The 25,870-nt window shown below is 40.7% G+C and overlaps 1 protein-coding gene across 1 annotated transcript in view; it reads left to right on the top strand.

Moving 5' to 3' along the window:
- The window catches only part of LOC108784628 (sodium channel protein type 4 subunit alpha-like), a 338,732-nt gene that overhangs the window by 235,394 nt on the left and 77,468 nt on the right, over window positions 1-25,870 (top strand). Inside the window, exon 19 of the mRNA XM_018553495.1 lies at window positions 15,309-15,429. Coding sequence (XP_018408997.1) covers window positions 15,309-15,429 — 121 coding nt within the window. The remainder of the gene's footprint in view (window positions 1-15,308; window positions 15,430-25,870) is intronic.

Raw genomic sequence — 25,870 nt, 5'->3', positions numbered from 1 at the left:
TCATATTTTCATTTTGTTTCCTGCAATCTTTGTAAATTGCTGGAAAACAACGAGGGGAATTTATAAAAAACGGGAGCAGCTGTGGATGGCAACCAATCAGCTTCTCTCTTTCATTTTGAAATCTTAACTGAACAAACTGAAGAGAGAAGCTGATTGGTTGCCATGCACAGCTGCTCCAGATTTTGTCTGCTCCAGGTACCTGCCAAACATTATTCCCAGTGGCTGTATAAAAAACCCACTATCTTTCAGATACCTCCTCTGTTAATTCTCCTTTGAGCTGATGAAGGAGGGACTTGGGTCAGAGTGAAGTGATGTCATTTTTCCCTCACAGGAAGTCATTTCCAGCAATTACTTTTTTTTGCCAGCAACTGAGTTTTTTGTTCTGTCATATTAGGGATGCTATTGTATATTTGCAGTGAAACTAACTGATTTAACAGAGTGCATGTGTGGATAGAAAGTGCAAATGGGCACAGAGAAAGCTGTGCTTAATCCAGGGGTCCTGCCGCACCTATGCAGCATATTTTCAACTATTGCAAAAAGCAAGGGAGAAATGTATTTGCTGGTTTGCATACTTGGACATTTTTGTTCCAAATCTGTAGCAGAGATTGCATTGAAATGGAAAGCTTTGTTGGGTTTAAGGGACTCCATTAAAGAATATGTTGCTGCATTCATTGCTTTTGTTTAATATCTACCTGTAGTTCATCTTTTAACCCTTCCCACTGCCAGGAGCTAGCTATTTAAGCCTTTGTAATGCCGGGGCCCTTACAGTCATGTGATCACTGTCATTGGCTGTCACAGTGGTCATGTGATCAGGTATCTGTACTACCGGCTCATGATTGTAAACAGTGAACAGGAGCTGCCAGTGACAGCTGGGTCAGAGTGCTGGGGCCGCGCAATTAGAAATGGTCCCAGTACAAAACAGCGATGGTAGCAGTATGCATATATGTGGCACGGCATAACGACCACTGCTCATATATGTGTACAGCCAGTGGCAACACATTAAATTGGTTGACCTTTTTCTTATTTCATTTTCTGACTCTATTGTTGACATATTTGTGTTTAGGTTTCTGGGTTTGCATACGTTTGTTGGACATTATAAGAGGTTCCTACTTTTCCTGTTGGATTTTTTAGGTGATATTGTTGAAAATGCAACAGGAAATGTTGAAACATACAAAGGTGGTCAGGAACACCCAAAACTTCTTTGTGGACAGGAACTGAGACATGGAGATTTCTTTTGGAGTTTCCAAGACAAATAGCTGAACTAGTGGACAGACCCTTTAATATTTTTTTATGTACATCATTCTATTTTCAAATGCTTCCGTTTAAAAGTGCAACATTTTTTGAAGGCACGTATGCCAGGTGTGGGAGTGAAGATAATCCGTTTTATCTCTGTGAGCACAGTATCATTTTATTCCACTACCGTGATACTTCTTGACTGTTCAAACTGTTGATTTCCTTATAGAGAGATACACAGTCTTGGCAGAAAACAAATCACATTAGATCAATATCATCAAAGGATTGTTCCTGCCAAAAAAGTAGGAAAAAGTATTTGAATAGCAGTGGATAATTGTGTAAGCAGATTCCGTGACCTTGGCCTGTTTGTGATAGGGAATAAAGCTATGTTTCAGTATCTCCCAGCATATCCTCTCATCATGGAACAAGAGGCGAGTTGACTATTTCCTGATTTGGCTGCTTGAGAGTCTCTTGTGTTTCTTACAGCAGGTGTGCTATTTCATCTATGATGCATCCTGTCAGCTGCTTCACTTTGTGTAGCTAAAACAAATGCAAGTAAACAAGCTTCATAGGGGGTTTAATAGCCGCGCAATAAAGACATGCAAATATCGCTTTCTTTGGGATGCAGAAATCAGCGTAGCCGTATAGTTACTGAAGTTCTACAACCGTATGCCACTACACAACAAACAAAAGGTGTAATTTCACACTTCACATACTCATTTCTGTGTTCGTAATAGAACAAGTACAGTTTGCCCAACAAGTACAGCCATTGGGGATTCAAAGTGTGCAACTGACTTTGGTCTTTGATGTCATCGGGCTCCAGTAATATTGCTGCTCCACATTATTTCCTGGCTGTGTGCTCTTCTTACAGTTTGTGGAGGAATAAAGTAGCATTTCTGTTTTCTTTCTCTATTAGTGTCTGTTATTTAACACCCTAGTAGGCTTACAAGGGTTGGGCCCTGATGCCGGTGGCCAGTAGAAGGGTCTCCCAAATATATCATCACTGTGATTGGCTGTACAGTGGTGACATAATTGGAAGTTCTTCCAACTGGCTCCAGATCCTTGGTAGTTGACTGTGAGCTGTTGGTGACAGCTCAGTTAGCCCCCATTCACACTGGAATCGGTCCACACGTACAGCTCTGTGCTGCGTGCAGGGCCCTACCAAGCAGCTTCCGGGAAGGACAGGTGCTGCGTGTGATTAATACGCAGCCCCCGTCCTTCTCTATGGGACTATGCGGCCGTACGCCCCCCTACGCTCACCTCAAGTGCAGGTCTGTAGGGGTGCGTATTTCCTGGCTCAGGCGCAGACAGGATCCATCCTGTCAGCATACAAGTACGCTCACCTGCACCCGCATGGATGTGCAGGGCGGGTGAGCGTAGGGGGGCGTACGGCCGTGTAGTCCTATAGAGAAGGACGGGGGCTGCGTACTAATCACACACCTGTCCTTCCCGAGAGCTGCTCGGTACGGCCCTGCACTCCTCAAAGATCACAACAGATACTCTAAAATTAGGTTGCAGTGGATTTCTTGCAGCTTACAGAAAATTGTGTTTTTAATAAATATGTTTCATGGCTCATGAAAAATATTTCGGCCTGGCGGAGCTTGCTCATGGCGGCGATCAGCAGCAGTCTTTTTTAGCTCCTGCACTACGGGCCAGGCATCTGCTCTATTTGCCTTTCCACCTCATCTATCTTGGGCGTCATGGGTCCTACAACCAAGAAGAAATCTCAGGGCTCCAAACAAACACCAGTCCGACAAGCCAAATTGGACATGAAAACTTTTTTTCAAAGTACACAGGAATCAATTGGCCGCCGGGCTAACAATATGGCATTTGTTAAAATATTTGAATAAAAACTTATTATGTAAAAAAAAAAAATATTTCGGCCTGCGTGTTTTTGAATGTCAATGAAAATGCACATTAGAAGTCCTTAAAGCCACGTTTACTTTTTGGTACACAAAGGGCTCATTCACACCAGGAGCGTTGGACTGCATTGATCTGTATTGACAAGGAAACTCTAAAAACTACTAACACAAGGAAACTCTAAAAACAATTGCGGTCTATGTGCCTTCTTTTACACCATATTAGTGCGTTGGTGTGCATTGAAGAAAATTGTAGGCATGCTGGATTATTTTGCAGTGCAATGCACAAAAACGTATGTCATTGCACGTCATGTGTGTCATATGTGCCATATGTTAGTATTTTGACTCTTGATGTAGCCTGTACAGAAAAAAAGCATATAAAAACTAAGCTGAGCACACATTAAACATCTTTTGACGTAAAAAAACACGTCAACATGCCTTAACTAGTCTCAGTGCAGATGCATTTTATGTGCATTGTGGTATGAATGAGTCCTAACTGCATAGTGATTCAGAGTTTGGTAATTCTGATAAGAAACATGTACATTTCTGCTACACAGTAAAGTGTTCTTGGACTTTTCTGCCTGATATTTAATGCAGACTAGGAGCTGGCACAGGCATTGACTTTCGGGATTAACACCAACATTTTAGATGTGTGTTAAGCTGCACAACAGGTACTCTAAGGACAATGATTCGATGTTGCATCATCAGGGGCTTGTTAGTCTACCTGAGGAAGCAGAGACTCCTACTTGAAACCAGGATGCATTTAATTATACCTGTGTAGGAGAATGAGTGAACAGCTGTGTGCTTGCCGTCCCTGACTTTATCATTACCGCCTTCGTTTTAAAGACACTATTGTTTGGATGAGTCACAATAGACAATGATGCTTGTCCTATCACTATGCACACAAGAGGCATCCTGGCGCTGTGAGAGGTTCCATTCTCTGCGGCCTGGTCTTTTCAGCAGCAGTGACTCAGTATTAGGATAGGGTACCGAGCTCCTGCTCACACAGCTGTTTTATCTAATCTCCAACCCCATGCTTTAGATGGCCTGCAAGTGCAAATAGACAACATATTACATTTGATTCTGGAATTTCTAAATTATTGTAGGTTTGCAAGATTTTACCATAAACATTGCCTACCTGTCATTGCCTATGATGCTTTAGTGCTACATAATTTTCTAGACTGGCAGTAATTCTTCTAATTAATAGGCATCTGTTAATTAAAGGGCACCCAAAAAACGTTTGTTGTTTGTTTTTCAATACATTAGGGAAGGCTTAAGAACCCTAGCTGCCCCTGTTCCGGAGAGGTAAATTCACTCTTTATTTGTCCTGGTGACTATTGTCACCAAGACAGAAAGTGAATAGTACATATCCGATCAATGCTGGAGATGCGGAGTAGAGGGAGGTACTATGCTACATGTATGGTGGTCCTGTCAAGAGATTCAACCTTTTTGGGAAATGGTCTATAAAATAGGAGCACATAATATTAAGGTCCAGGGACTGTTTACACCCGAGGTCGCGCTATTGACTATTATACCAGGACCAATTAAGGAAGTTAAGAATGGCTTATTTAGATTTTTTTAATTTGCTGCAAGAACGGTAATAGCTAGATATTGGAGGTCTCAAGATACCCCTCAAATTAAAGATTCGGTCAAAGAAATGAATTTTTTAAGAAGGGTAGAAGAGTTAGTGACGCGATCCCAAGACAGATACCCACAATTTATGGTGACATGGAAATCATGGATAGAGTCTGACATCACTAACATATGGTTACCAGGAATGTAAGGCTCCTTTGCAAGGACATTGGAGGAGGGGAGAGGAATGAGCGAAGGAGGAGATGAGAATTTTGTTTCCCTTTTTTTTTCTTTTCTTTCCAATTCGTCTTGTTTGGGTTTTTTTTTTTGGGGTGGTTTAGGGATAGGAGGGATTTTGGGTTGCCGTTCCCCTTGCTTTTTTTTTTAGTTGAGACCCCTAGGGGGCAAGAATGGTTTTAATACCAATGGGAAGGGAAATTTATGGTGGCTGTTTTAGGAAGAAGTCATGAATATCTTTCTCTGTTTTTGATTGGATTTCTCCCTGGGAGAGTCTTTTAACAGGATGTTTACATATTTATATGTCTGTATTGTTATATATAGAAACAATAAAGAAATATTATACAAAAAAAAAGAGAGCGAATAGTACAAAACGAAATAGAGGGGGGAAATCTTTAAATGGGGGCACTTGTTCTTTTGCCGAGTGTCTAAGTGGGGTATTGCTCTCACTTTGGGGAGATGTTCTTCAACTTCCTGTTGTGTCTTCAAGACAGAAAGTGAAGTAAAATCTCCATAATGGGGCACAGACGGCAAAAAAAAAACATGGTAGGGGTTTTAATAATTCACTACTCTATAAAAAATTAAAACATGCTTTGGCTTTAGATATGCTTTAATGAAGAGGCCTGATTCTATCCTAGTAGTAATATAAAGAAAACTGTCTTTAAAATGTTTCTTTTTTTCTGGGTTTCTACTTGTTTATTTTCTCTTGCTTTCCCCAATATACCCAGTCTGTGTTGACATGTTATCTAGGGTGGCAATTTATAAAACTGTTGTATGCAAGAAAAAAACTTTTGTCACAGCTTTGGTACTGTAAAAAAGTCTCATTCATTTTTACGCAAGGGGAAAAAAATGTGGCTCCTATTACGGACTGCATCCAGCGCTATGCAGAGAAAACTCCAAAGGACACTGTAGGCTCTACACTGCTCTCTGCATTTTCTTTATTTGTATACCGCTGACAGCTTATGCAGTACTCCAGTACTTCACCTTTGACTAAAATCACATCAGCATACAGCTCTGCATGCTGATATAAAATCATCTTGCATTCATTAGCTAAACAAACATATATATATTTTTTACTTACAGTTTACTTTTTTCCACTTCCTGGTTCACATTGCTACAAATGATGTAATCGTGCCCAAGCGTCTCATCCTCGGAAGGCTACATCAGCAGAGCATTGCTGGGAAATCCCATCTGCAATCTCATGAGATCTCAGGGAAAAGCATTTTCTTCCCCTGAGATGATGTCCTAGTCACATGTGCCAGAGTTCCAGGAAGTAAAGGGAGATCTAGTAACCTGCCCTTAGTTAAAATGGGCCACTGTCAGAAGACTGGAAAGAAAAATAAGGGATGCAAAGGATAAAAAGTCTGCAATTATCTAGAAGTATATGGTGCCTTTGTTGTTATTTTGAAGATATGGGTAAAGTTCCTCTTTGACATCAATCCCCACCATTGAGGAGCTCACAAACTAAGGGGTCTATTCATTCTCGGCCGTGATCGGGAGCTGTACGGGCTATTGTGAATAGCCCGTACAGCACCCCCTCGGTTCTCCTGAACCGAAGGGGTCCTGGGGCCGAAGCTAGCCGAAGGATCGGCCGAAGCTACGGCCAGATCCTTCGGCAGCTTTGTGAATAGACCCCTAAGGTTCCTATCTCACATGCATATATACACATACTAGGAACAATTTAGACAGGAGCCAATTAACCTACCAGCATGTCCTTGGAGTGTGGGAGGAAACAAGCACTTGGAGAACATGCAAAATCCATGCAGATAGTATCCTGACCAGGATATAGACCAGGGACCCCAGTGCTGCAAGGCAGAAGTGCTAACCACTAAACCTCCACGCTGCCATTTTATGAACAAAGCATACAATTTAGGGGCAGTGTGGTGTATTTACTGCAGAGTAAAGCCGTATCCATTCTCTATTATGAATCCGCCCATTAGTATTAACCAATTGTTTTATAGTCAATGCCAAAAGAATACTTATGGAAAGGTAACATACAAAGCTACACTGGCTTTGATCAGTTTCATTTAGTAACATGTATAATCAATGTTCAGAAGAAATGAGCATAGTAATGTATTACTAGTGTTGGAGGAAATGAAGACATGTTTTTGAAGTGACTTCACTCTTTGCCACCTCCTGGATCTTTTTTTAGTAGATTACCTGTAATGTGCTTTAGAGTTCTTTCAACACACCTGCCTGGCAGCTTCCTTGCAGCTGCTCATGTTTCTCCATTCCAACACTTTGCTATCTGCTCCATTAGAGATGTTACTGCGGGATGTGAGTGCAGTGCTGAAGTCTTTTGACAGTGTTGATAGATCCCCTTCCATCACCTACTTGTTTATGCCACTCACTCTCTACATTGCCTGATGACTTCATTTAATATTTGCTGTAGGACCAGTGTGATCTTTTGCATTCTTAGCATTGCATGTATGTGCTTTTAAAGTATAGACTAGTATTGCAATAAGGGTCTGTGTTGCTTATTACATGCCATTTTCATTTGCCTGCTGCACAATTCAATATGCTAGCTAGAATCTATTAAAGAAAACATGTTCTGAGAGAAATACAGGAAATAACATTGCTGATCTCTAAGAAAATGCTTTTTACCTGGCAGTCACTAGCCTCAGAAAGGAACCTAGAACAATTGTGAACATAAGGGACATTCAATATGAAAGTCAAAGCATCAAACCTGCATACTTGTTCTAGGTCTGAGACTCAGAAAGCTATTAGATCAGCAGGAAATTCAGGGAACTAATATTTTCAGAAGGGAAACTCACCATTAGCAGCCTGTGTATTTCCTCAGTACAGGAAAACTCGAAATAACATGAGCATTCTGAACATCCTTGCGCTGGAAAATCACAGCTATATGAGGACCATTTAAGCTGATACATTGGTCAATCAGGACCTAAGTCCTAAAAGTCGAAGTACAGGCAAACTCTTTTACCTGCAAAATAAGTTGTACTCTGATTCTATTTATAACAGGTACTGTATTTATATAGCACCAACAATGTACACAGCACTTTACATATTGTATTGTAATCACATCATTCCTTGCCCTCAAGGAGCTTACAATCCAAGACCCCATTCACGCCAGGGAGTCACCGATTCAGTGCGATTTATGCATGTTTTTACTGCATTTTTGCAAGCTTTTTGTGCGCGTTGCATCGCGTTTTATAGACGTTTTCGGGTCATAAGCAATAGGGTTTTAAGGCGCGGTTTCAGCTCGTTTTACAGTTGTCCTATAAAAAGCTGCAAAAACACGCACAAACACACAAAAACGCATTTCTGTTGAAGCCTTTGGAGCAAAACGGGCCGATAAGGGCCACAAAAGAAGCTCATGGACTATTTCAAACACCAGGCCTATTTTTCCACGCGATTCAACGGCCCCCTAGGAATACATGGGATTTTATGTTGCATGCTTTTCAGCGTCTAAAAAAATAAGGGATCCCACCTAAAGTGTTGCATGGCCGATTGTTAGTCAAATAATGGAGTATATACAGGCTTTCTTTATGTTTAAGTAGAATCCAGTTGCTTTTATTATGTACTTATTAAAGCGGACCTTTACCCAAATCTTTAAAATAACAAGAAACACACCTTTAGAAATGTTTAGTAATGACAATCTACAAACACATACTTCTAGATAATTGCCGGCTTTGTATTCTTTGCATACCTTATTTCTCCTTTCTTCCCAAGTCTTCTGACAGTGGCCATGGTTACAAAGGGCAGATTACTAGCTCTCCTATTACTTCCTGAAATTCTGGCACATGTGACTAGGACATGTACACATGCACATCATCTCAGGGGAGAGAAATGCCTTTCACTGAGATGATATTTCCCAGCAATGCTCTGCTGATAAGGCAATCCCAGTGTGCATTACATTGGCAAACTGAAGTCATTTTGCACTTTCAAAGCAGGAAGTGAATGCTCTGCAAGTGTAAGTATTTCAGTATTTTTATGAATCATCATACATAGAGGGATACATTGGTAGAATTTGATTTTAGTGTGTAAAGTAGGAATGCACCGATACCAGTTCAGATACCAGTGCCGATACTTAGCATTTTCATGACAACTACCAGGGTGGCAGTGGTAGCAGCTGGGACCGGGCTCTGGCGCTCCACCGCTGTCCTGAAATCATTAGTCTGTATTGTTTTAGAAAAACTGTCACTGTAAGTACTTGGGCAAGTATCGGTACTTGTACTTGGTATCGGTGCATCACTTTATATATGTTTATTTAAAAAATCATACATATTTAAAACAGAGATGTACAAATCCCAGGTGCTCCGTATGCTCTTTACAAATGACAGCTGCCTCCTAACTTTTTAACTTTCTCTAGCCTAGTCCCGGCGATGGAAAAGAATCTGTAATTGCACTTGGTATCGGTGCATCCCTAGTGTAAAGGTTCACCTTAATGTCTGCATACAGCTTTTAAAAGCGAAAATGCATTTGTACAAAGTATTAAAGGACATCAACTTGTCCGTTTGCCCTGTGCCTCATCTGCTATGACAACTTGACAGCAGTATAGAGTGTGACTGTGCTAAAGATGACCCGCACTTTGTCACTTGTATCAAAGTTTCAATGCATAGGTCCTGGTCTCCATGTAACTCTGACACTGTGTAAATGATCAGACTAGGTTCAGTCTTCTACGGTCTACGGTATGAAATTGGATAGAGGTTTCTTTTATCCTGTATTTCTTTCTGCTGCTCGTACTTTGTAATAATGAATGTAATACTTACTTTTGTGTTTCTCTTTGCTTACTGCTGCCCTTGGCTGATAATGACTCTTAGCAGTCGGATGATGTAGTGAAAAAGGTATGTCCAGTATTTCTTCTATGTTATATGGAATCCTACACTATGGCAGATTTTATACAGGCAGACCTTCTCATAGGCTACTGTACAAGTATTATCTCACATAGAGCTTACATCAGCTTGTTGTAATTGTGTCAATGCATTTTGAAGTTCTTTAGCATTTTGTCTATGTATATTTATAAAATATATATGTACTACATAAAGGGGCAGCCGTATTTCCTCAGTATGTATGTGCCTTCCGTTTACTGGTACTGTACAGTGAATGTGCTTCAATGTTCCTTTATTTCATTACCAGTTCAGTGTACCCCAGGATGATATATAGGACATCAAATAATGGAGCTCCATATAGATTAATACATAAAGAATGGCTTTTTTGAATGAACGCAGTGTAAGTACCTGGATCTGATCTAGTGTTAGCCTTTTGCAATCCACATACAGCAGAGCTAAGACAGGGAAAGTGAGACACAGCACTAGGAATTGAGCTTCAGTGCTCGTGTGTGAACAAGGACCATGCTGTTAGGAGGAGAGAGCAGATTGACATAAAGATTAATTCATTAGTTTGCTGCGTCTCCCTTCACTGTTCAGTCACAGACTGGGGGAGGGACTGGACCTGTAATTGTAACTCAACTGCAGGAGAGAAAATCAGGTCTTTTGCCCTGCCAGATGGGAATCTGAATGGTCAGAAATAAAAATGATTTGGCACATATAACAGATTGCTTTTATGTAATATATCTGTGTTTTCAGCTGTAGGTAAGCAATGTTTGAGGATGACATACAGGGAAAAATCACCTCTTTGCCTCTGTTGCCAATAGGCACATGCCTACTGTGCCTAATAGTAGATGTGGCCCTTTTTCTCATTAATTAGGATTTTCTGACACAGTACTTGTCTCTTTTACTGCACAGTTGGAGAAAGGCCCTTAGAGTTTGGCCCCTGTGTTCATAGAAAGGAAAGATTTGTTTTAGGATAATGGAGTTGGTTTAGTAAAGTATGAAGCGAGGTGACCCGACCTCATGTTCGTTTCATACATCCAATCACATGTAATAGAAGATCACTTTTTTTAATTCCTTACACCTGATTAGATGTTTGAAGTAAAGACAAGCTTACTTTACTTCTCTTCACCTAATTTGTATTCAGGAATACACATCTTGTGTTCTCAAACCACGTGCTCAGCCTGGATGTGATCCTCATCAGTTAAGCATAAGGTGCCATCAGGTCCTCCTTCCACCATTTCAGGAATATTAGAATATCCAGATATGACGGAATCAATGCATACTTTTATAACATTCAGATTGGATTACTGCAACGCCTTCTACTATGGTCTTCCTGAGAAAGAACTACATTGTTTTCAGCTGGTACAGAATGCAGTAGCCAGGCTACGTACCCGCCAAACCCATCACTGCCACATCACCAAAATTCCCTACACTGGCTTCCAATTAAATGGACACTATCCTTCCAAATTAGCCTACTCACTTTATAAAATTCTAAATAAAGGGCCCTGCTTTTTCGAACTTCTGATTACTCTTACCCCACATGCTCCCTTCTCTTCTCAGAGAAAGGAAAATCACACATGCCCAGAGACATGTTAAAACTTGTTGGGTCTCGTGCATTTTGTCATGCAGCCCACACAATATAAAACTTGCCGCCATCCATTGTTCAAGATGCTCCCCCTCTGGATGGTATTTTAAAGCAGAACTCCTAGCAAAACTTGTATTAACCCTTGTAGTGGGGCTGCCCCTGCACTGCAAGGGTTAGCTGCTTGTTTTTGTCTAGGTGTTAAAATAAAAAAGTTATACTCACCTGATCTTTGGAGCCAGCTTGCGCTAAGACCGGTCCTTCCAGCCTCTCTCCCTCTCCACTACAGCAGTCTAAGGATCCTTGAGTCATCACATCCAATACACTGCGTATAGAACGTGAGGACGCCGAGGGACATACCATCGCTGCAGTGGAGAAAGAGACAGGCTGGAAGGAGTGCTGTCACAGCCAGTTGGCTCTGAGGATCAGGTAAGTATCATTTTATTTTTCTCCCTAGACCAAAACGAGCAGTTAACCCTTGCAATGCGGCGGTAGCCCCACTGCAAGGGGTAATTTTTTTCTTCTTCCTGGAGTTCTTCTTTAAATGCAGATTCAAGACACGTCTATTCATCCAGACTTATAGCAGCACCTGACAAAGATCTCAACGCCGACCTGATCAGTGCTTTGAGACCCCAGGTAGGAAAGTGCTATAGAATATTATTAATGTGACACTTTAGTAAATGTAGCCAAATGAATCAATCAGCAGTCTATTCCCCCTTAATCTTGGCTTCTCTACATCCTGCCCTGTGTTATCTTCCTCTAGATCCCGGCCCATGCATCTACCATCTCCAGTCACTACATTTTGCATGCTGTCTCCCTGCGTATTTATTTATGGATTTATTTATAGTGCTCTGTATTCAAACTCAGGTTTAAACTTCATAGAACATGGAGTCCTATGTTATGAGTGAACCTGGTTATTTTATGTCAGATAGACATTGTTTGAAAATATTCAATTCTGGCCGTATCACTTTGGCATTAAACACAGTATTGCAATATGCAGAGCTTGTTGTCTGTTTCCCTGTATTTTAATATGTCACAACATAATTCCCTTTCAGACAGTCTGTCCTGCTGTTAGCTATCTCTGTGTTGCATCTGTTTTTTCCTCTTTATTAAATCTTACCGTGTAATACGTGATTTGTATGTTGATAAAAGACATGACGGTGCAGTTATTACAGCAGTGATGTGAGGTTGGTGCTAAGCAGGGATGTATATTTTGGCACACACTTTTCATTCACAAATCACAGACTACTATCTATTCAGCAGAAAGGCAGCCAAAGGCGTAAAGATGTTTTGTACAGTGATGTTTGGCAAGTTCTCCTGCATGTTTTTTAATGATCCCTTAGTGTTTTCTCTTAGATTTATTTGGCAGTAGCAGTAGTGTGCATAGAGGCTTCTACAATCAAACCACGGACCTCATGTATCAGAGTATCTGAATGAAGCAATCTACTATATTTGTTTATTCCAAGTGCACTATGGGAGATTGATAGGGACTATCTGGTTCATTAACATGGACAACAGGATACATTCTTTACATGCATATTGCCCCTAGGTTTAAAATGACTAGCAAAATGTGTGTTTTACAGGATTGGTAAGGTTGGGGATATTATGAACCATTATGGAGGGGTGTTTTAGCAGGCATTATGTGCAAGGAAAGATATGTGGAGGGTATGACAGTGTCCAGTATGGGCAACAGAGGAGTATAGAAGGTATGAGATCAGACAGTACTATGTGCAGAGAAGAGTGCAGAGGGTATGACATGGGCACTATATTCAGAGAAGAGTGCAGAGGGCATGACAGTGGGCAGTATGTGCAGAGAAGAGTACAGATGGTATGGAAGTGAGCACTATGTGCAGATAGGTGTACAAATGGTATAGCAGTGGGCACTTGGTGCAGAGAGGACTGTAAAGGGTATGACAGTTGGCGCTATGTGCAGGAGGAGTGCATAGGGTATGACAGTGGGCGCTATGTGCAGGAGGAGTTCAGCGGGTATGACAGTGGGACTATACAGTATGCAGAGGGGAGTGCGGAGGGTATGATCAGCTGCACTGTGTGTGCAGTGGAGTGCCAAGGGTATGCCAACAGGTAGTATGTGCAAAAGCAGTGCCAGAGGGTAGGACATGGGGTAACTTGTGCTGAGTAAAGCACTTACCTGTTGATTCCCAGCACACTATGAGAGATTAATCGGCACAACTTGATTGACACATGCAACAGGATACGTTCTTTAAACACTTTTATGCATGTGGCCCCTAGTTTTATAATGAAAAGGTATTCATAGCCAGGCTGCATTCACCAGGGAAGATTTGTTTTGTTCATGGCTGATGATATACAAGTGTGATAGAATATTTATCTGAAGCAAATAAAGAACAATAAATATTAAAGCTGCAGTCTGGAAATCTGTTTTTCTCTTTTTAATTGTAGGCCACGGCTCTGCTTTAGATCATTATCTATTGGGTATAGTGCCACCTGCAGGAGAAGGATGTTGTGTGCAACTAACAAACAATAAGGCCTTGTTCACACCAAATGCAGAGCAGATCCGCTTAGGTTCCTGCACACGCAGTGCAGTGGGTTGTGCCGCATTTTTGCCACGTTTTTGATGCTTTCCGGGCCGTTTTTGGTTAAAAATATTTTTTTTTTGTTCAATGTGGGCTTTCAGTGCGTTCCAGGCATTTGCATGCATTTTTGATGCGTTTGCATGCATTCAGGAGCAGGTAAAATAGGGCTTGCTGCAGTTTTTTCACCTGCTCTGTCCCCCCCCCCCCCCATATTTTGTATTGCAAAAAAGAAAGATACAAAATATTTAAACACGCAGGCAGCAATAAATCCAGAAGGACAAATGCTGTCTCCTCCAATGAATGCAGAGATAAGGATTTAAAAATCCTTTTTTTCCCCTATAAATGACAAGGAAGGTATAAAAATAAACTTATCAGCTGGATTGCTCGTGATAGCAATGAAAACAAGATTAAAATAAATAACTAAAAATGTACAAACACCCCATCACCTTGCACACGCATGCAAACACAAAAAGGCGTGAATGTTAATGATGATTATGTGTATGTGTATATGTACCCAGATATTGTGAAACTGAAAAAGATAAACACATGATTGTGTAATCAGATTGGATGTAGATGCATTGCCATTAATGACTGAGCCATGGGGAAGAATTCAGACCATAAGTGCAGAACTGCTCACAGATGAGCCTTGAAATGCATGGAACATTCCTTTTCTAATATTACATGACACAGTAATGACATTGTAATCCCCACTTCCTCAAGCTACCTTTAAATAAACTATAGTGTACAAATAGCATAGACATGCCAGCAAACAGGAAAACACAACAGTTGTTTTATCATAATAGTAGCCTGCTTTTTAGGTAGACATATCCATGATAGCTTATTCTAAAAGGATTAAAAATAGTATACACACGTACTGCCTACAGCATCAATGCCTGCCTGACTGAACTGAATAGAGCTTTAGTCAACTATGTGAAAAATATGCTCCTTCAGTAATGGAACCTCCAGGAGGTGGAGAGAAGGCGTTTAAGGCAGCCTCTGAGTTTAAATACAGGTCAGCATTTTTCAGTAGGCGGAGACTCACTCCATAAATAATTTCCGTTTCAGAGAATAGGAGTGTAATCAGTATTGTATATATACACGGGCTAGGTGCATATATATAGGTATATATATCCGGGCACTCATGGTCTAGCACCAGTCAAATAGGTCAAAGCATCAGCATTTTATTGTCAACATTTCAATGGATCTCAAGTATTTATAAAGATGGGCCAAGGTCATTTCAAACATTGATAATTATTTATTTATGTATTTATTATTGGTATTTGTATAGAGCCGGCAAATTTTTGCAGCCCTTTACATAGTGCACATTCACATTAGTCCCTGATCTCAAGGAGCTTACAGTCTAACTATAATCTTACTATTAGCATACAGTTTCAAACATTGATGCTCATATACTATTTACAAATTCTTAGAAGACCAATTTTCCTCATTTCCTCTAATATTGCTTTCATTTCATTTGTAGAAACTGGATGACAGCATTTCTGAATGCAGTACAGTGGATCTGAGGAAGTCTCGGGAATTTATTGAACAGCAGCCTGACTCTTCTGAAGAGTGTATGGACCCAGAGGAATGCTTTACAGAAGGTATAGTAAACACGTTTGCTTTTCCTATAAAAGATATACTTCATTTTCTTTCTTTACACTAGAAAATCTAAAGAAAAAACTGCACAAAAATACAGTGAAGCTAAAACTGCACCTTTAAGTGTATGTCGGACAAATTAAAAAAATACTCATTAAGTCTTAATACATGCACACTTCCCCATATTTTATCCTTCTAAAAAACCTGCAGATAGAGAAATATACCTGTTGTTGCTGGCATAAAAATGCACCCAGTTCCTAATTTCCTTTAGTGGGCTGAGAACAAAGCGCCTTTTCTACACTGATATTGCAAGGAATAGTGTTAGCGCTGCCCACTTGACTTTGCTGAACATCTACACTACATAGGATGAGGTGTTTTGTACCCCAAGGGGAGAACAAGGTGGGTAGATTACACTGCTTGAGATAAGACCGCAGAGTGCACAGGATGGTGCTGAATTGCTGACAGGATTAACAGGTGTTTTTTCTTGCACTTATCAAACAGATATAATAAAACACTTTCACTGGTATATATAACATTTCATATACAACACATGCATCTCACTCCTCATGTACTGATATTCAAGTAGTTCAGGCAAGCAACATAAAATCCTTTTTTAGGTACAGAAGGATCTTCTCTATTTCCATAAATCCATCAAGGTCTTTTGAATATAGACACTGTTACTGTTTGTACACATGATATTACCTTTTTTTAATTAGACTTACTAGGAAATTATTCTAATTTAATGTCGGTTTTCAAAATAGCTTTTATATTTCAAATGTTTCTCTTAAACTTTCAGTTTAAATCATCTAAACACCTTCCAGGAGCATTAAAACAAAAGGTGTGAAAGATTTACAGGGATATTCACAAAAGGGTGAAGAGTTTGGAGAAGGCAGGAGAAGTGAACAATCTAGGACAGGGGTCAGCAACCTTTTACACACCGAGTGCCATTTTTGCAACCATCAGACAACCGAGTGCCATTGAACAATAGTGCACCATGGTATTAGCAAATTTCATCCAGTGTGAATGAGCCCTTAAAAATGTTCCTGGATTTAAAAATCTGGTCACCTTATCCTGGTGGTCAGTGGTAGCTATGTTGTCCTAGATTGTTCACTTCTCCTGCCTTCTCCAAACTCTTCACCCTTTTGTGAATAACCCTGTGAGTTTCTTTTTCTTTAAAAAAGCAGCCACAGCCTGAGTAGAAAAGCGTGTCCTCTCCCAGCATGCTTTAGAGAAGGACCTTTGCTCTCTGTTTGGAAGCGGTGGTTTCTCAGCAGAGATCTGACATGCCCCATGCTGGGTCAGAACTAGAGATCTCAAATCAGGAGCATGCTTTTTGCTGATATTTGAACTATGTATCTGACATATATATCTACATAGAAAGGGAATGTCGACCTCCGCAGAGAGAGCACCGCTTCCACACAGAGAGCAAGGATCCTTCTCTACAGCATGCTGGCAGAGGACAGGCTTTTCAATTCAGGACATGACTGTTTTCAAAAGGAAATGAGGAAAGTAAATGAAAAGGACTTTTCACACCTTTAGTTTTTAAACAACTAAAATATATTCAGTTGATTAAAACTTGAATTTCAGAGAGAGGCTTTTAAGGCATAGAAGAGGCCAATATATTAAGATTAAAAAAAAAGAGGTCCGAGGGAGAGGCAGGCCACATTGTACTTACAGTGCTAGGACATTGATCAACTGCAGGGTCTCCTCTTTTGGGTGACCACTCCTGGGCCGAGTCGAGTTTCCCTAGTGACCCCGGTTCTGCTCGCATAGAAGATTTTCTGTCATGCTGGTCCACATTACAGCCTACTGTAATACCCTCCTGAAGAAGCCAGATTCTGGCAAAATGCGTAGAGTAAGTCCCGGAATGTTAATACTAAAAACATTATATATGAGTATTCTTTTGGGCTGAATGAACATTGCATTCTCTTCATAAAGTGCTTACCTCCTGGGTCACATTTGGACAGGGTATGTTATCCTGATCCAGTTTTATTTGATCTGTCATATTTGGTCAGTTTTTTTTATATGAATATGAATTTTAATCAATTGTAATAAAGCTTTTTTATCTTAATATATTGGCCTTTTCTATGCCTTAAAAGCTCCTTTTTGCTTCTCTTTTTCTGGCCGTGTTACTAGAAGGATTTACAGTTTGGGCTTTAATGTAAAGCTGTACGGGAATAAATTATAGGCTGTCATTACTACTCTCCTTCTGAAAATGCAAGCTGCCTGGCTTTCACTGGCTGAAATAAATAAATGAATGAATGAGTGAAGTCTTATTTCCTGATCTGCATATTGTTCCAGGTCAGTGACACAAAGTCATAAAGTTAAAAGTAATGAAGCCATTTGAGGACCTTTTCACACCAGGGATGCATCAAAATGAAATTTATAGACCGAAACCCAAATTTTTAATTTGTCAGACCGAAACCGAAAATGCCTTTTTCCCAACCTTTTTAACATTTCTTAAATTATTTTTAATCTTCTTTTTTTTTAGGGACATGCTTGGTGTAGGAGGACACTGAGTGCTGCTGCTGGATGGACAATCAGAGGATGGAGTGCCTGGCTCTGCCACCGGGTTGGAAGAAGGAGGAGATCATTAGGAAGTCCGGGCTGACTGCGGGCAATGTTTACTACTTTAGCTAGACCGCAGATAGGAGGCTAAAGTGAGTGTGGGAATATGGCCGCCTCTCCAGACTCCTCCATATCCATCTCCTCCCTCCTGCCCAGTTGCAGTTTGGGTAGCAGTAAGGGGTCCTCAAGTTCCTCCAGGTCTATAGATTACCAGAGGTGGTGGAAAATTCTATTTGGGTCTTTCTGATTTGCCACACGAAGCAAGCCGATGTACGGCTGATTTCAGCCGATGTACATCTGAAATCAGCCGTACCAGCCTGAAGTGAATAGCCGAACAGTGTTCGGCTCACTTCACTTCTGATCGGTCATTCACTCGGCTGCCCTCGGCAGCTTTGTGAATAGACCCCAGAGTCTTCAATCTCTTTTTCTGCAGCCACAGCACTTAATCAACAGGGAGCTCCCAGTACAGAGGCTTCCTGTTCATTCACAATCTAGAGATAGTAAATATTTACTCTCAACTCAGTCATAAATGGACAGGAAGTCTCTGTACTGAGCTGCTTCATGTTCGTTTATAAAGTGAACAGATAAATATTCTATTAAATGACTATGTTCCCCTTCATAAATGAACAGGGAGTGATGTATAGCACTTCCTGTTCATTCATAACTGGGGACATAGTAATCACTATGTCCTCAGTCATTTACAAACACAGATTGTTCAGTACTGATTACTCTGTGTTTGTTCAGTACAGCGAAGGATCAGTAAATATTTAACATATTTAACAGTCCTGTAGCTCCGCCCCCTCCCACCTCCTGGCAGAGCTTTCCTCCCTGCTTGGTCTCGTGACATCTTTCTCCTCCTTGCTGGGAGCTGGCAGCTGGATTGGCTGTGTGTCCACTCCAATCCCTGCTGCCTCTGCCGACACAGGCGTGGGAGGGCAGCGGGGATCGGAGGAGACACAGAACGAAGCTTGCAGTTGGTGCCCAGCAGGGAGGAGAGAAGCTGGGGATGCACCGCATTTTCTGCCTTATTTTATTATCGGCATTTCGCCCATGGTACCATTTTCGGCTGAAATGTTTTGGCGGGCAAAATTTCGGTGCATCCCTATTTCACACCATAGCAGTGTTGTCAAACAGTACACTGTACCGCTTGATATTTGCACTACTTTTTTTACCAACATGGCAATGCTAATTTTTGTTCTACCACTTGTTGCGCAGTGCTGCAACTCACACCTTCTCTGGGGTGCCTTGGGGTACCATTGAGAATCAATGATAAAGTAGAGCACCAGCACACCTAGCATGCAGTACAGTGCACTGTGCAATAGCATGCGTTAAACACACAGATCCTGTGCTTTTAGCGCCATGTTGTGGTGTAAATGAGCCCTTAGGAGAGTTTTTTGCACTCTTTGTTAGATGCAGGTCACTTGCAAATAAAGGAGGAAACCTGAGCGACAGTAATAATTATGTGTCGGAAAAAAGCATTGCAACCTTACTCAGTGATAGCAAAATGACAAGCAAACCGATGTGTAAAACAAGGAATAGTATCAGCATTGTACTGACTGCACTGCCATCTACTGTTCAAAGACTAGAAGCTGTTAAATGCTTACTTGTTTTTGTACAAACTGTACAAGTGGTACGCTTAAGGTTATTTTGTCCCGTGTATATTTCAGTTGCCTAGGTGACCACTCTCAATCATCTCCAAATTCTTTCTTTGCATTGTAGTCTCAGTTTAGGTGGGCTGCCTTTATACTGTGCACCCCAAGTTTGTCACATCACAAAAAACTTCCTTAATGCAAGTTACAGGACAGTCTGAATGAAGCAGCACACTGTTGTCTAAAGAAAAATAGGCATACGGTATAAGAGCTTATCACTAGTCAGTTCCTCCTGTCCTGAATGAACCTGCACACTTAAACCTGGTTGGTTGTGGGGGACACCGAATACAACTTTTTAGCATACCGTGAAGCAGATGTATGAAGGTGTCTGGGGAGTGAGCACACAAAAATGTGTGAAGTGCCATAGCTGTCATGTGTCCAAACATATCTGACATATCAGACAACTGGTGCAACACCACAAAGACCCTCCTCAGCTTGCCAAAACTATCACTGTTGAGGCAATGCAGGTGTCTGGTGGGTGAGCATACAAAAATGTGTGATGTGCCATAGCTGTCATGTGTCCCAACACATCTGAAATATCAGACAACTAGTGCAACACCACAAAGACCCTCATCAGCTTGCCAAAGCTATCACTGTTGAGGCAATGCAGGTGCCTGGTGGGTGAACACACAAAAATGTCTGATGTGCCATAGCTGTCATGTGTCCCAACACATCTGAAATATCAGACAACTGGTGCAACACCACAAAGACCCTCCTCAGCTTGCCAAAATATCACTGTTGAGGCAATGCAGGAGTCTGGTGGGTGAGCACACAACAATGTGTGATGTGCCATAACTGTCATGTGTCCCAACACATCTGAAATATCAGACAACTGGTGCAACACTACAAAGACCCTCTTTTTGCTTGCCAAAACTATCACAGTTGAGGCAAGTGACACATTTTGTCCCACCATGGCATATGCTCAGTGATGATTTTAGTAGAAAACCCCACTTGTAAACAAGCATAATGTAATGAGCATGTAGACAAGCATGCAGACATGATCCTGGGGTTCGTTGGTTTCTCAGCCAAACACTAGAGTGGGAAATGTGTGATCTAAATGGCTTTGATTTTCCAATTGCCGTTTTTGCCAGACGTGGTAGTTGCAGCATCTCAGTAACTGCTAAGCTTGTGATTTTCTCACGCTACAGCCTACAGAGTTTAGAGAAAGAAAAAAAAATAACCAGTGAGAGACAGTTCTGTGGGCAAAAAAACCTTGGTAATGACAGGGGCTTGAGTAAAATGGCTAGACATGTTCTTACTGACAGGGGGTCTACAGCTGCTCATACAACCCACTCTTTACGACAACAGCTGTGCCAGGTTCCACTCCTGTCTGCTAATAATTTGAGGCTGCAGTGGGCATGGGATCAGTAATGCTGGTTGACTAATGATTGGAAAAACATTTCTTGGTCTGATAAATCTTGGTTTCCACTGCGACATGCAGATTGTAGGGCCAGAATTGAGTGTACATCAAATAAAAGCATGGGCCCAACCTTGCTTGTTTTGCTGTTTCATTGATTGGGATAGTTTAATAGTGTAGGGAGTGTTTTCTAAGCACCTACTATGCCCCTACTTGAAAAAAACTATTGACTTAAGTTCACCTTTCCTCCTTCCTGCTACAATAAAAAAATAGAGTTCCCTAATACTTATCTGTCAGTTTTTGGCATTAGGTCTGCTTTAATACCAACTGAGCAAATTATTTGTATGCTGCAGCATGCCTGAGTATTCCTCCTGACCACATGCATCCATTTATGACCAGTTCTAGCATTTTGCACCATGTCATGAAGTAGACATCATCTCAGGCTGGTTCTGTGAACATGAAAGTGACTTTTATTTACTGCAGCGACCTACATAGTTCTCAAGATAGTAACTTTGCAACAAGGTGTAAGAGGAAGTTCATAGCATAAATCTGTGTTGCCAATTTTGAAGGAATTGCATTACTGTAAAGTCAGCAGGTACTAAAATAGCTAAGAAACATTTCCTATACCTTTTCAAACCTTTATTGGCTGCCTTAAAGGGAAAAATGGATCCTTGCTGCTAAAAGTTTACCTTCTGTAGTGGCCACTCAATGTATGTATGGAATACGTGTAGGAAGTGGTTTTCCATCCTCCTTGTTAGCAAAAATGTTATTTGCCACACTGCTATCTGATAGCATCTATTAATCACCAGTAATCAGTTTATCAAGAATACATAAGACAGGCATCACGAGTAGGACAGGCTGTTCTGGACAGTGGCTAGTGTAAGAGGTTCTGTGAAAAAGATTATCACTGCTCTAGCTCAGTCTAGAGTCATACTACACTGTGTGGAAGTGACAGGTTCTCTTCAGATATTTGGTGTCAGAAATGTGAAAACTCTGGGATCTCAGAGGTAGACATGCCGTTCCAATACTCATGGGTATTCTGAGGTTATATATTGTGAGATCTGATCTTGCCAATTTGCAATTGTACATCACGAACGTGCTATTTCCTATCACTGTTTATAGCTCAGTACAGTCATGGAACCCAGGCATATAGCCTACTGTTTATCTTTTTCCAATTTGGAGTCCCTCTTTCCTTCTCAGTTGTCCCTCTTTTTGGTCTGATATGCAGAGATCTATGAAAAGGTTCCATGTAACTACCAAAAGAGCTATTCTGCACTTAAACCTTCATCCTATATCTTAATTATCTTGCCTACTTTTGAAACTATAAAGGTAAAGTTATGGTGGAAAAAAACAATTCTGGTTTTAACAAATCATTTTTGGCATATGAGTTCTTAAAGGAGAACTATGAGGTGAGTGATTTCCACTCTTCAAAAAAATCTTGTCCCCTATGAAAAGAAATCCCTCAAAAAGAAGATGGTCTGATGAATAGATCACAATTAGTTAAGTAGTATAACAAATTTAATGATTAATAAACACATAAAGATACCTATACAAAACATTTAAAAGCATTAAAACAGCTTCCCTAAATCACCTAAGTATAATGATGTAAATGTTCAGGTATATAAATCTCCTAAAAAAGGCAGGAAGTCTCTGGTGCAGGCAGAATGATGATATATCAAAAATAGACTAGCCGAACTGTACTCACGTTTATATATATTATTGTCTTATTTAGCGTTAGACTCCTTTTCTGTTCCCTTTTTTTCCACTCTTCCTCATAGTTAGAGCCGACCTGTGACAAAGAAGCTATCACAGGTCGGCTCTATTGATCGGCAAGTGAGCAGAAACATGGAGCCGATCCGCTCACTTCCCTATCGTCTCCTTGTCCATGGGTCATGACTGTCAGTCACCGCCCCCCGCAGAGATTCCCCCCTCCCCTCTCCGACCCTCCAGCGCTGACTGGGGGAACAGGGGGGGAGGTGGCAGGCACAGCTGGCTCTGCCTCTAGATAGGCAGAGACAGCTGTCACTCACGCAGATGGGTGGATCTTGACAGTATTGTCGGGACCCGACCTGGCTGCGGTGCTCTCCGTATATCGCGGGCAATAACCCGCAATATACTGAGCTTTGGGTCACGGGAGGAGGTTAGTATATGTCCTCCTGTGACCCTAAAAAGAACTATGGGGAAAAACACTTACCCCATAATTCTCTTTTAATGGTCCGCATACCTGGGGGTCTAAATACATTGTCTAAATACAATGCAGGAATTTGTCCCACTTTCTCATTTTAGAAAGTTGGGAGGTATGCCTTAGGTGTTTAGATTAACCCCAAAATACTCCCAGATACACCAGACCTTGGTGTATCTGAGAGTATATTTAGAAAATGGCAACATTGCAAAACTGGCAACTAGTAACTAAAGGGTATTCATAATCCACCCGGCGTACAGTGACCTGCTTATGGATCCATTGTAGCTTTAATTATTTACTTACAATACATGTATGTAATAGGTACTTTCGCAATAGATTTTTTTCACATCACATGGGGTGCTCAGTCCTTCAAATTTATCCCACGAGCCCTCTGCAAGAAAAAAAATATATATATATATATCTTTACTGGATCCTGCCAGCAAAAGATCAGCAAATGAATGGCAGAAAGCCCATACTTTATCCTGTAAATGGACCCTTTATAAGTTCCCAGGCTGTGAATCAGCAATCATCAACAAGCGAAAATAAAATAAAAACCTAGGTGTTAAATCAGTGATTATAAGTGTGGATGTTGGTAAGGGAACAGCAAAGTGTAGCTCTCTGATGAGCAGTAGAAGCCTTGTTTTAAGCAAAGTCAGAGCACACTTCTGAAACAATACTGCTGAGAAATAACGTTTCTATCTTTTAAATCTTTAACAAAGCACCATGCGCATTGCACAGGCATGGCCCATCATTGTTACTATCTGAAAGTTGCTTTAGAGCAATGATTTGCAGCCAAAGCTGGTGTGTTAAGTGTATTATGCCAGCAAGTGGCTGCAAGAGGCTGGAGGAGATCAGCAATGAGATGCATAAAGGATAAAAGAAAGGTAAAAGCAGCATTTTATGAAAAAACATAGATATTGTTTACAGCACACAATGCCATCCAGTAACGGTTAAATCTACTTTAATTGAGCTGATTTAGAAAAAGCATGCAGCCGAAGAAAAGCCAGGGGAAAGTCAGAACTGCATACTTGGTCCAGCGTTCTCAAATGGCCAACCTTGTTTTGGAGAAAGAATATAAAAATCGGAAAATAAACTTGAAATTTTAGTTTGTGGACCGATAAGTTGTTATTCCTGCGGAACCTTGTACTAGTGTGTTCCATAAAACAGCTGCCAATAATAGTTCCTGTAACAATTGTATAGCTTATAATTCGTTCTAAATCTCTCCAGCACTGGTGTTGTTACTGTCACAAAACACCATGGTGACAATTCCAAGAATTTATCAACTGTGGAAAAAAAAAGAAAATGTATCAAAAAATGAGAGTATGCACCTAACAATAAGTTCTTGAACAAATGTTAGGATTCCCTACACTTTCAGACCATTGCTATTATCTTTACAAAAAATATAAACATTTCTAAAAGGGAAACAATGAATGCGTTGCCTCATATAGTTACTACAACATGCACTTAGACTAAGAACTTGTAAAGAGTCCACCAAGGCCCAAGATAGAGCAAGCTGCTCTGTGTATTGTCGTTCACATTCATTTTGATGTAAATATGCAGTAATCAAACTTGTTTAAAGCTGTGCTGCAGGGACTAAAGTTTTAGTGATATTGAAGTAAACTCGATTATAAAATAAAATCTGTATGACTTGTGTTATTATTATTATATAGGATGTATATGGTGCTAACAGTTTGCACAGTGCCTTATAGTACAGTTACAATATAATACCAGACAAGAGGGTTAGGAGTGCCTCACTCATGAGATTTTACAATCTAAAATTGAGGGGCAGGTGATACAAAAGGGAATGAGTTGATGGAGAAAGTAAGAGTTCAGTTGTTAGGAAGATGCAGAATAGGCTTCTCTGAAGAGATGAGTTTTCAGGGATCCCCTAAAGGTGGATAGAGTAGGAGTTAGCCAGACAGATTGGGGTAGGGAGTTTCAGAGGATGCGAGAGACTCTGGAGAAGTCCTGGGGGCTAGAGAGTAGAAGTCTTGGGAGAATTGAAGAGGATGGTTTGGGTGATATTTTGCTAAACGGTTGTGATGTACATTGGGCAGAGTTGTGGATGGCTTGATGTGAATAGAGACACTTCCATTTTAGACCCTTGATACAAGAGATAATTCAAGTGTATTTAACCCAAAATGTTTATTTTAGTTTTGGATAGAGTGGTTTGGTGTTAAAACCACTGTCAGGTTTGTAATGCTATATGTGTCCCCATGGGGCATATTCTCTCCATGGGGTAGACTTGCTACTTGTTCTGGTGACCTTTATCACTGAAACACTAATTGAATAGGAAATCCAAAATCTAACAGTTGTCACTGAGACAAGAAGGAATACTTGTTCTGGTGGCTACTATGTGAGAGACAGATTTCTACTTACCTCCTGTTATGTCTCTGGGTCAAGAAATATAGGAAAATCTCCACACCAGTGGCGCACCTTCATAGCGTATCTGGCACCTGGGCAGGTAATGTTTTAACGCTTACGTCATTCATCAAAATTATTTTCAGTAATAACCGTAAAATAAACTTCATGCATGATGGGGCTGGGAGTGGAATTGGCCGGCGGAGAGCAAACAGCAGCGGCTAATGTAAAAATTGCAACTTTTTGCTAAAAAAAAAAGGAACTGAGCATATAAATCTTAGATGTAATAAGAACCCCCAAAATCATTGGTGGTCAATGGCAGGCTTAGG

The sequence above is a fragment of the Nanorana parkeri genome, unplaced genomic scaffold (assembly GCF_000935625.1).
Source record: "Nanorana parkeri isolate BGI_ZX_2015 unplaced genomic scaffold, ASM93562v1 scaffold121, whole genome shotgun sequence".
NCBI classification, from domain to species: Eukaryota; Metazoa; Chordata; class Amphibia; order Anura; family Dicroglossidae; genus Nanorana; species Nanorana parkeri.
Note: the sequence above shows the minus strand (reverse complement) of the source record. Positions and strands in the feature narration are given on the sequence as shown.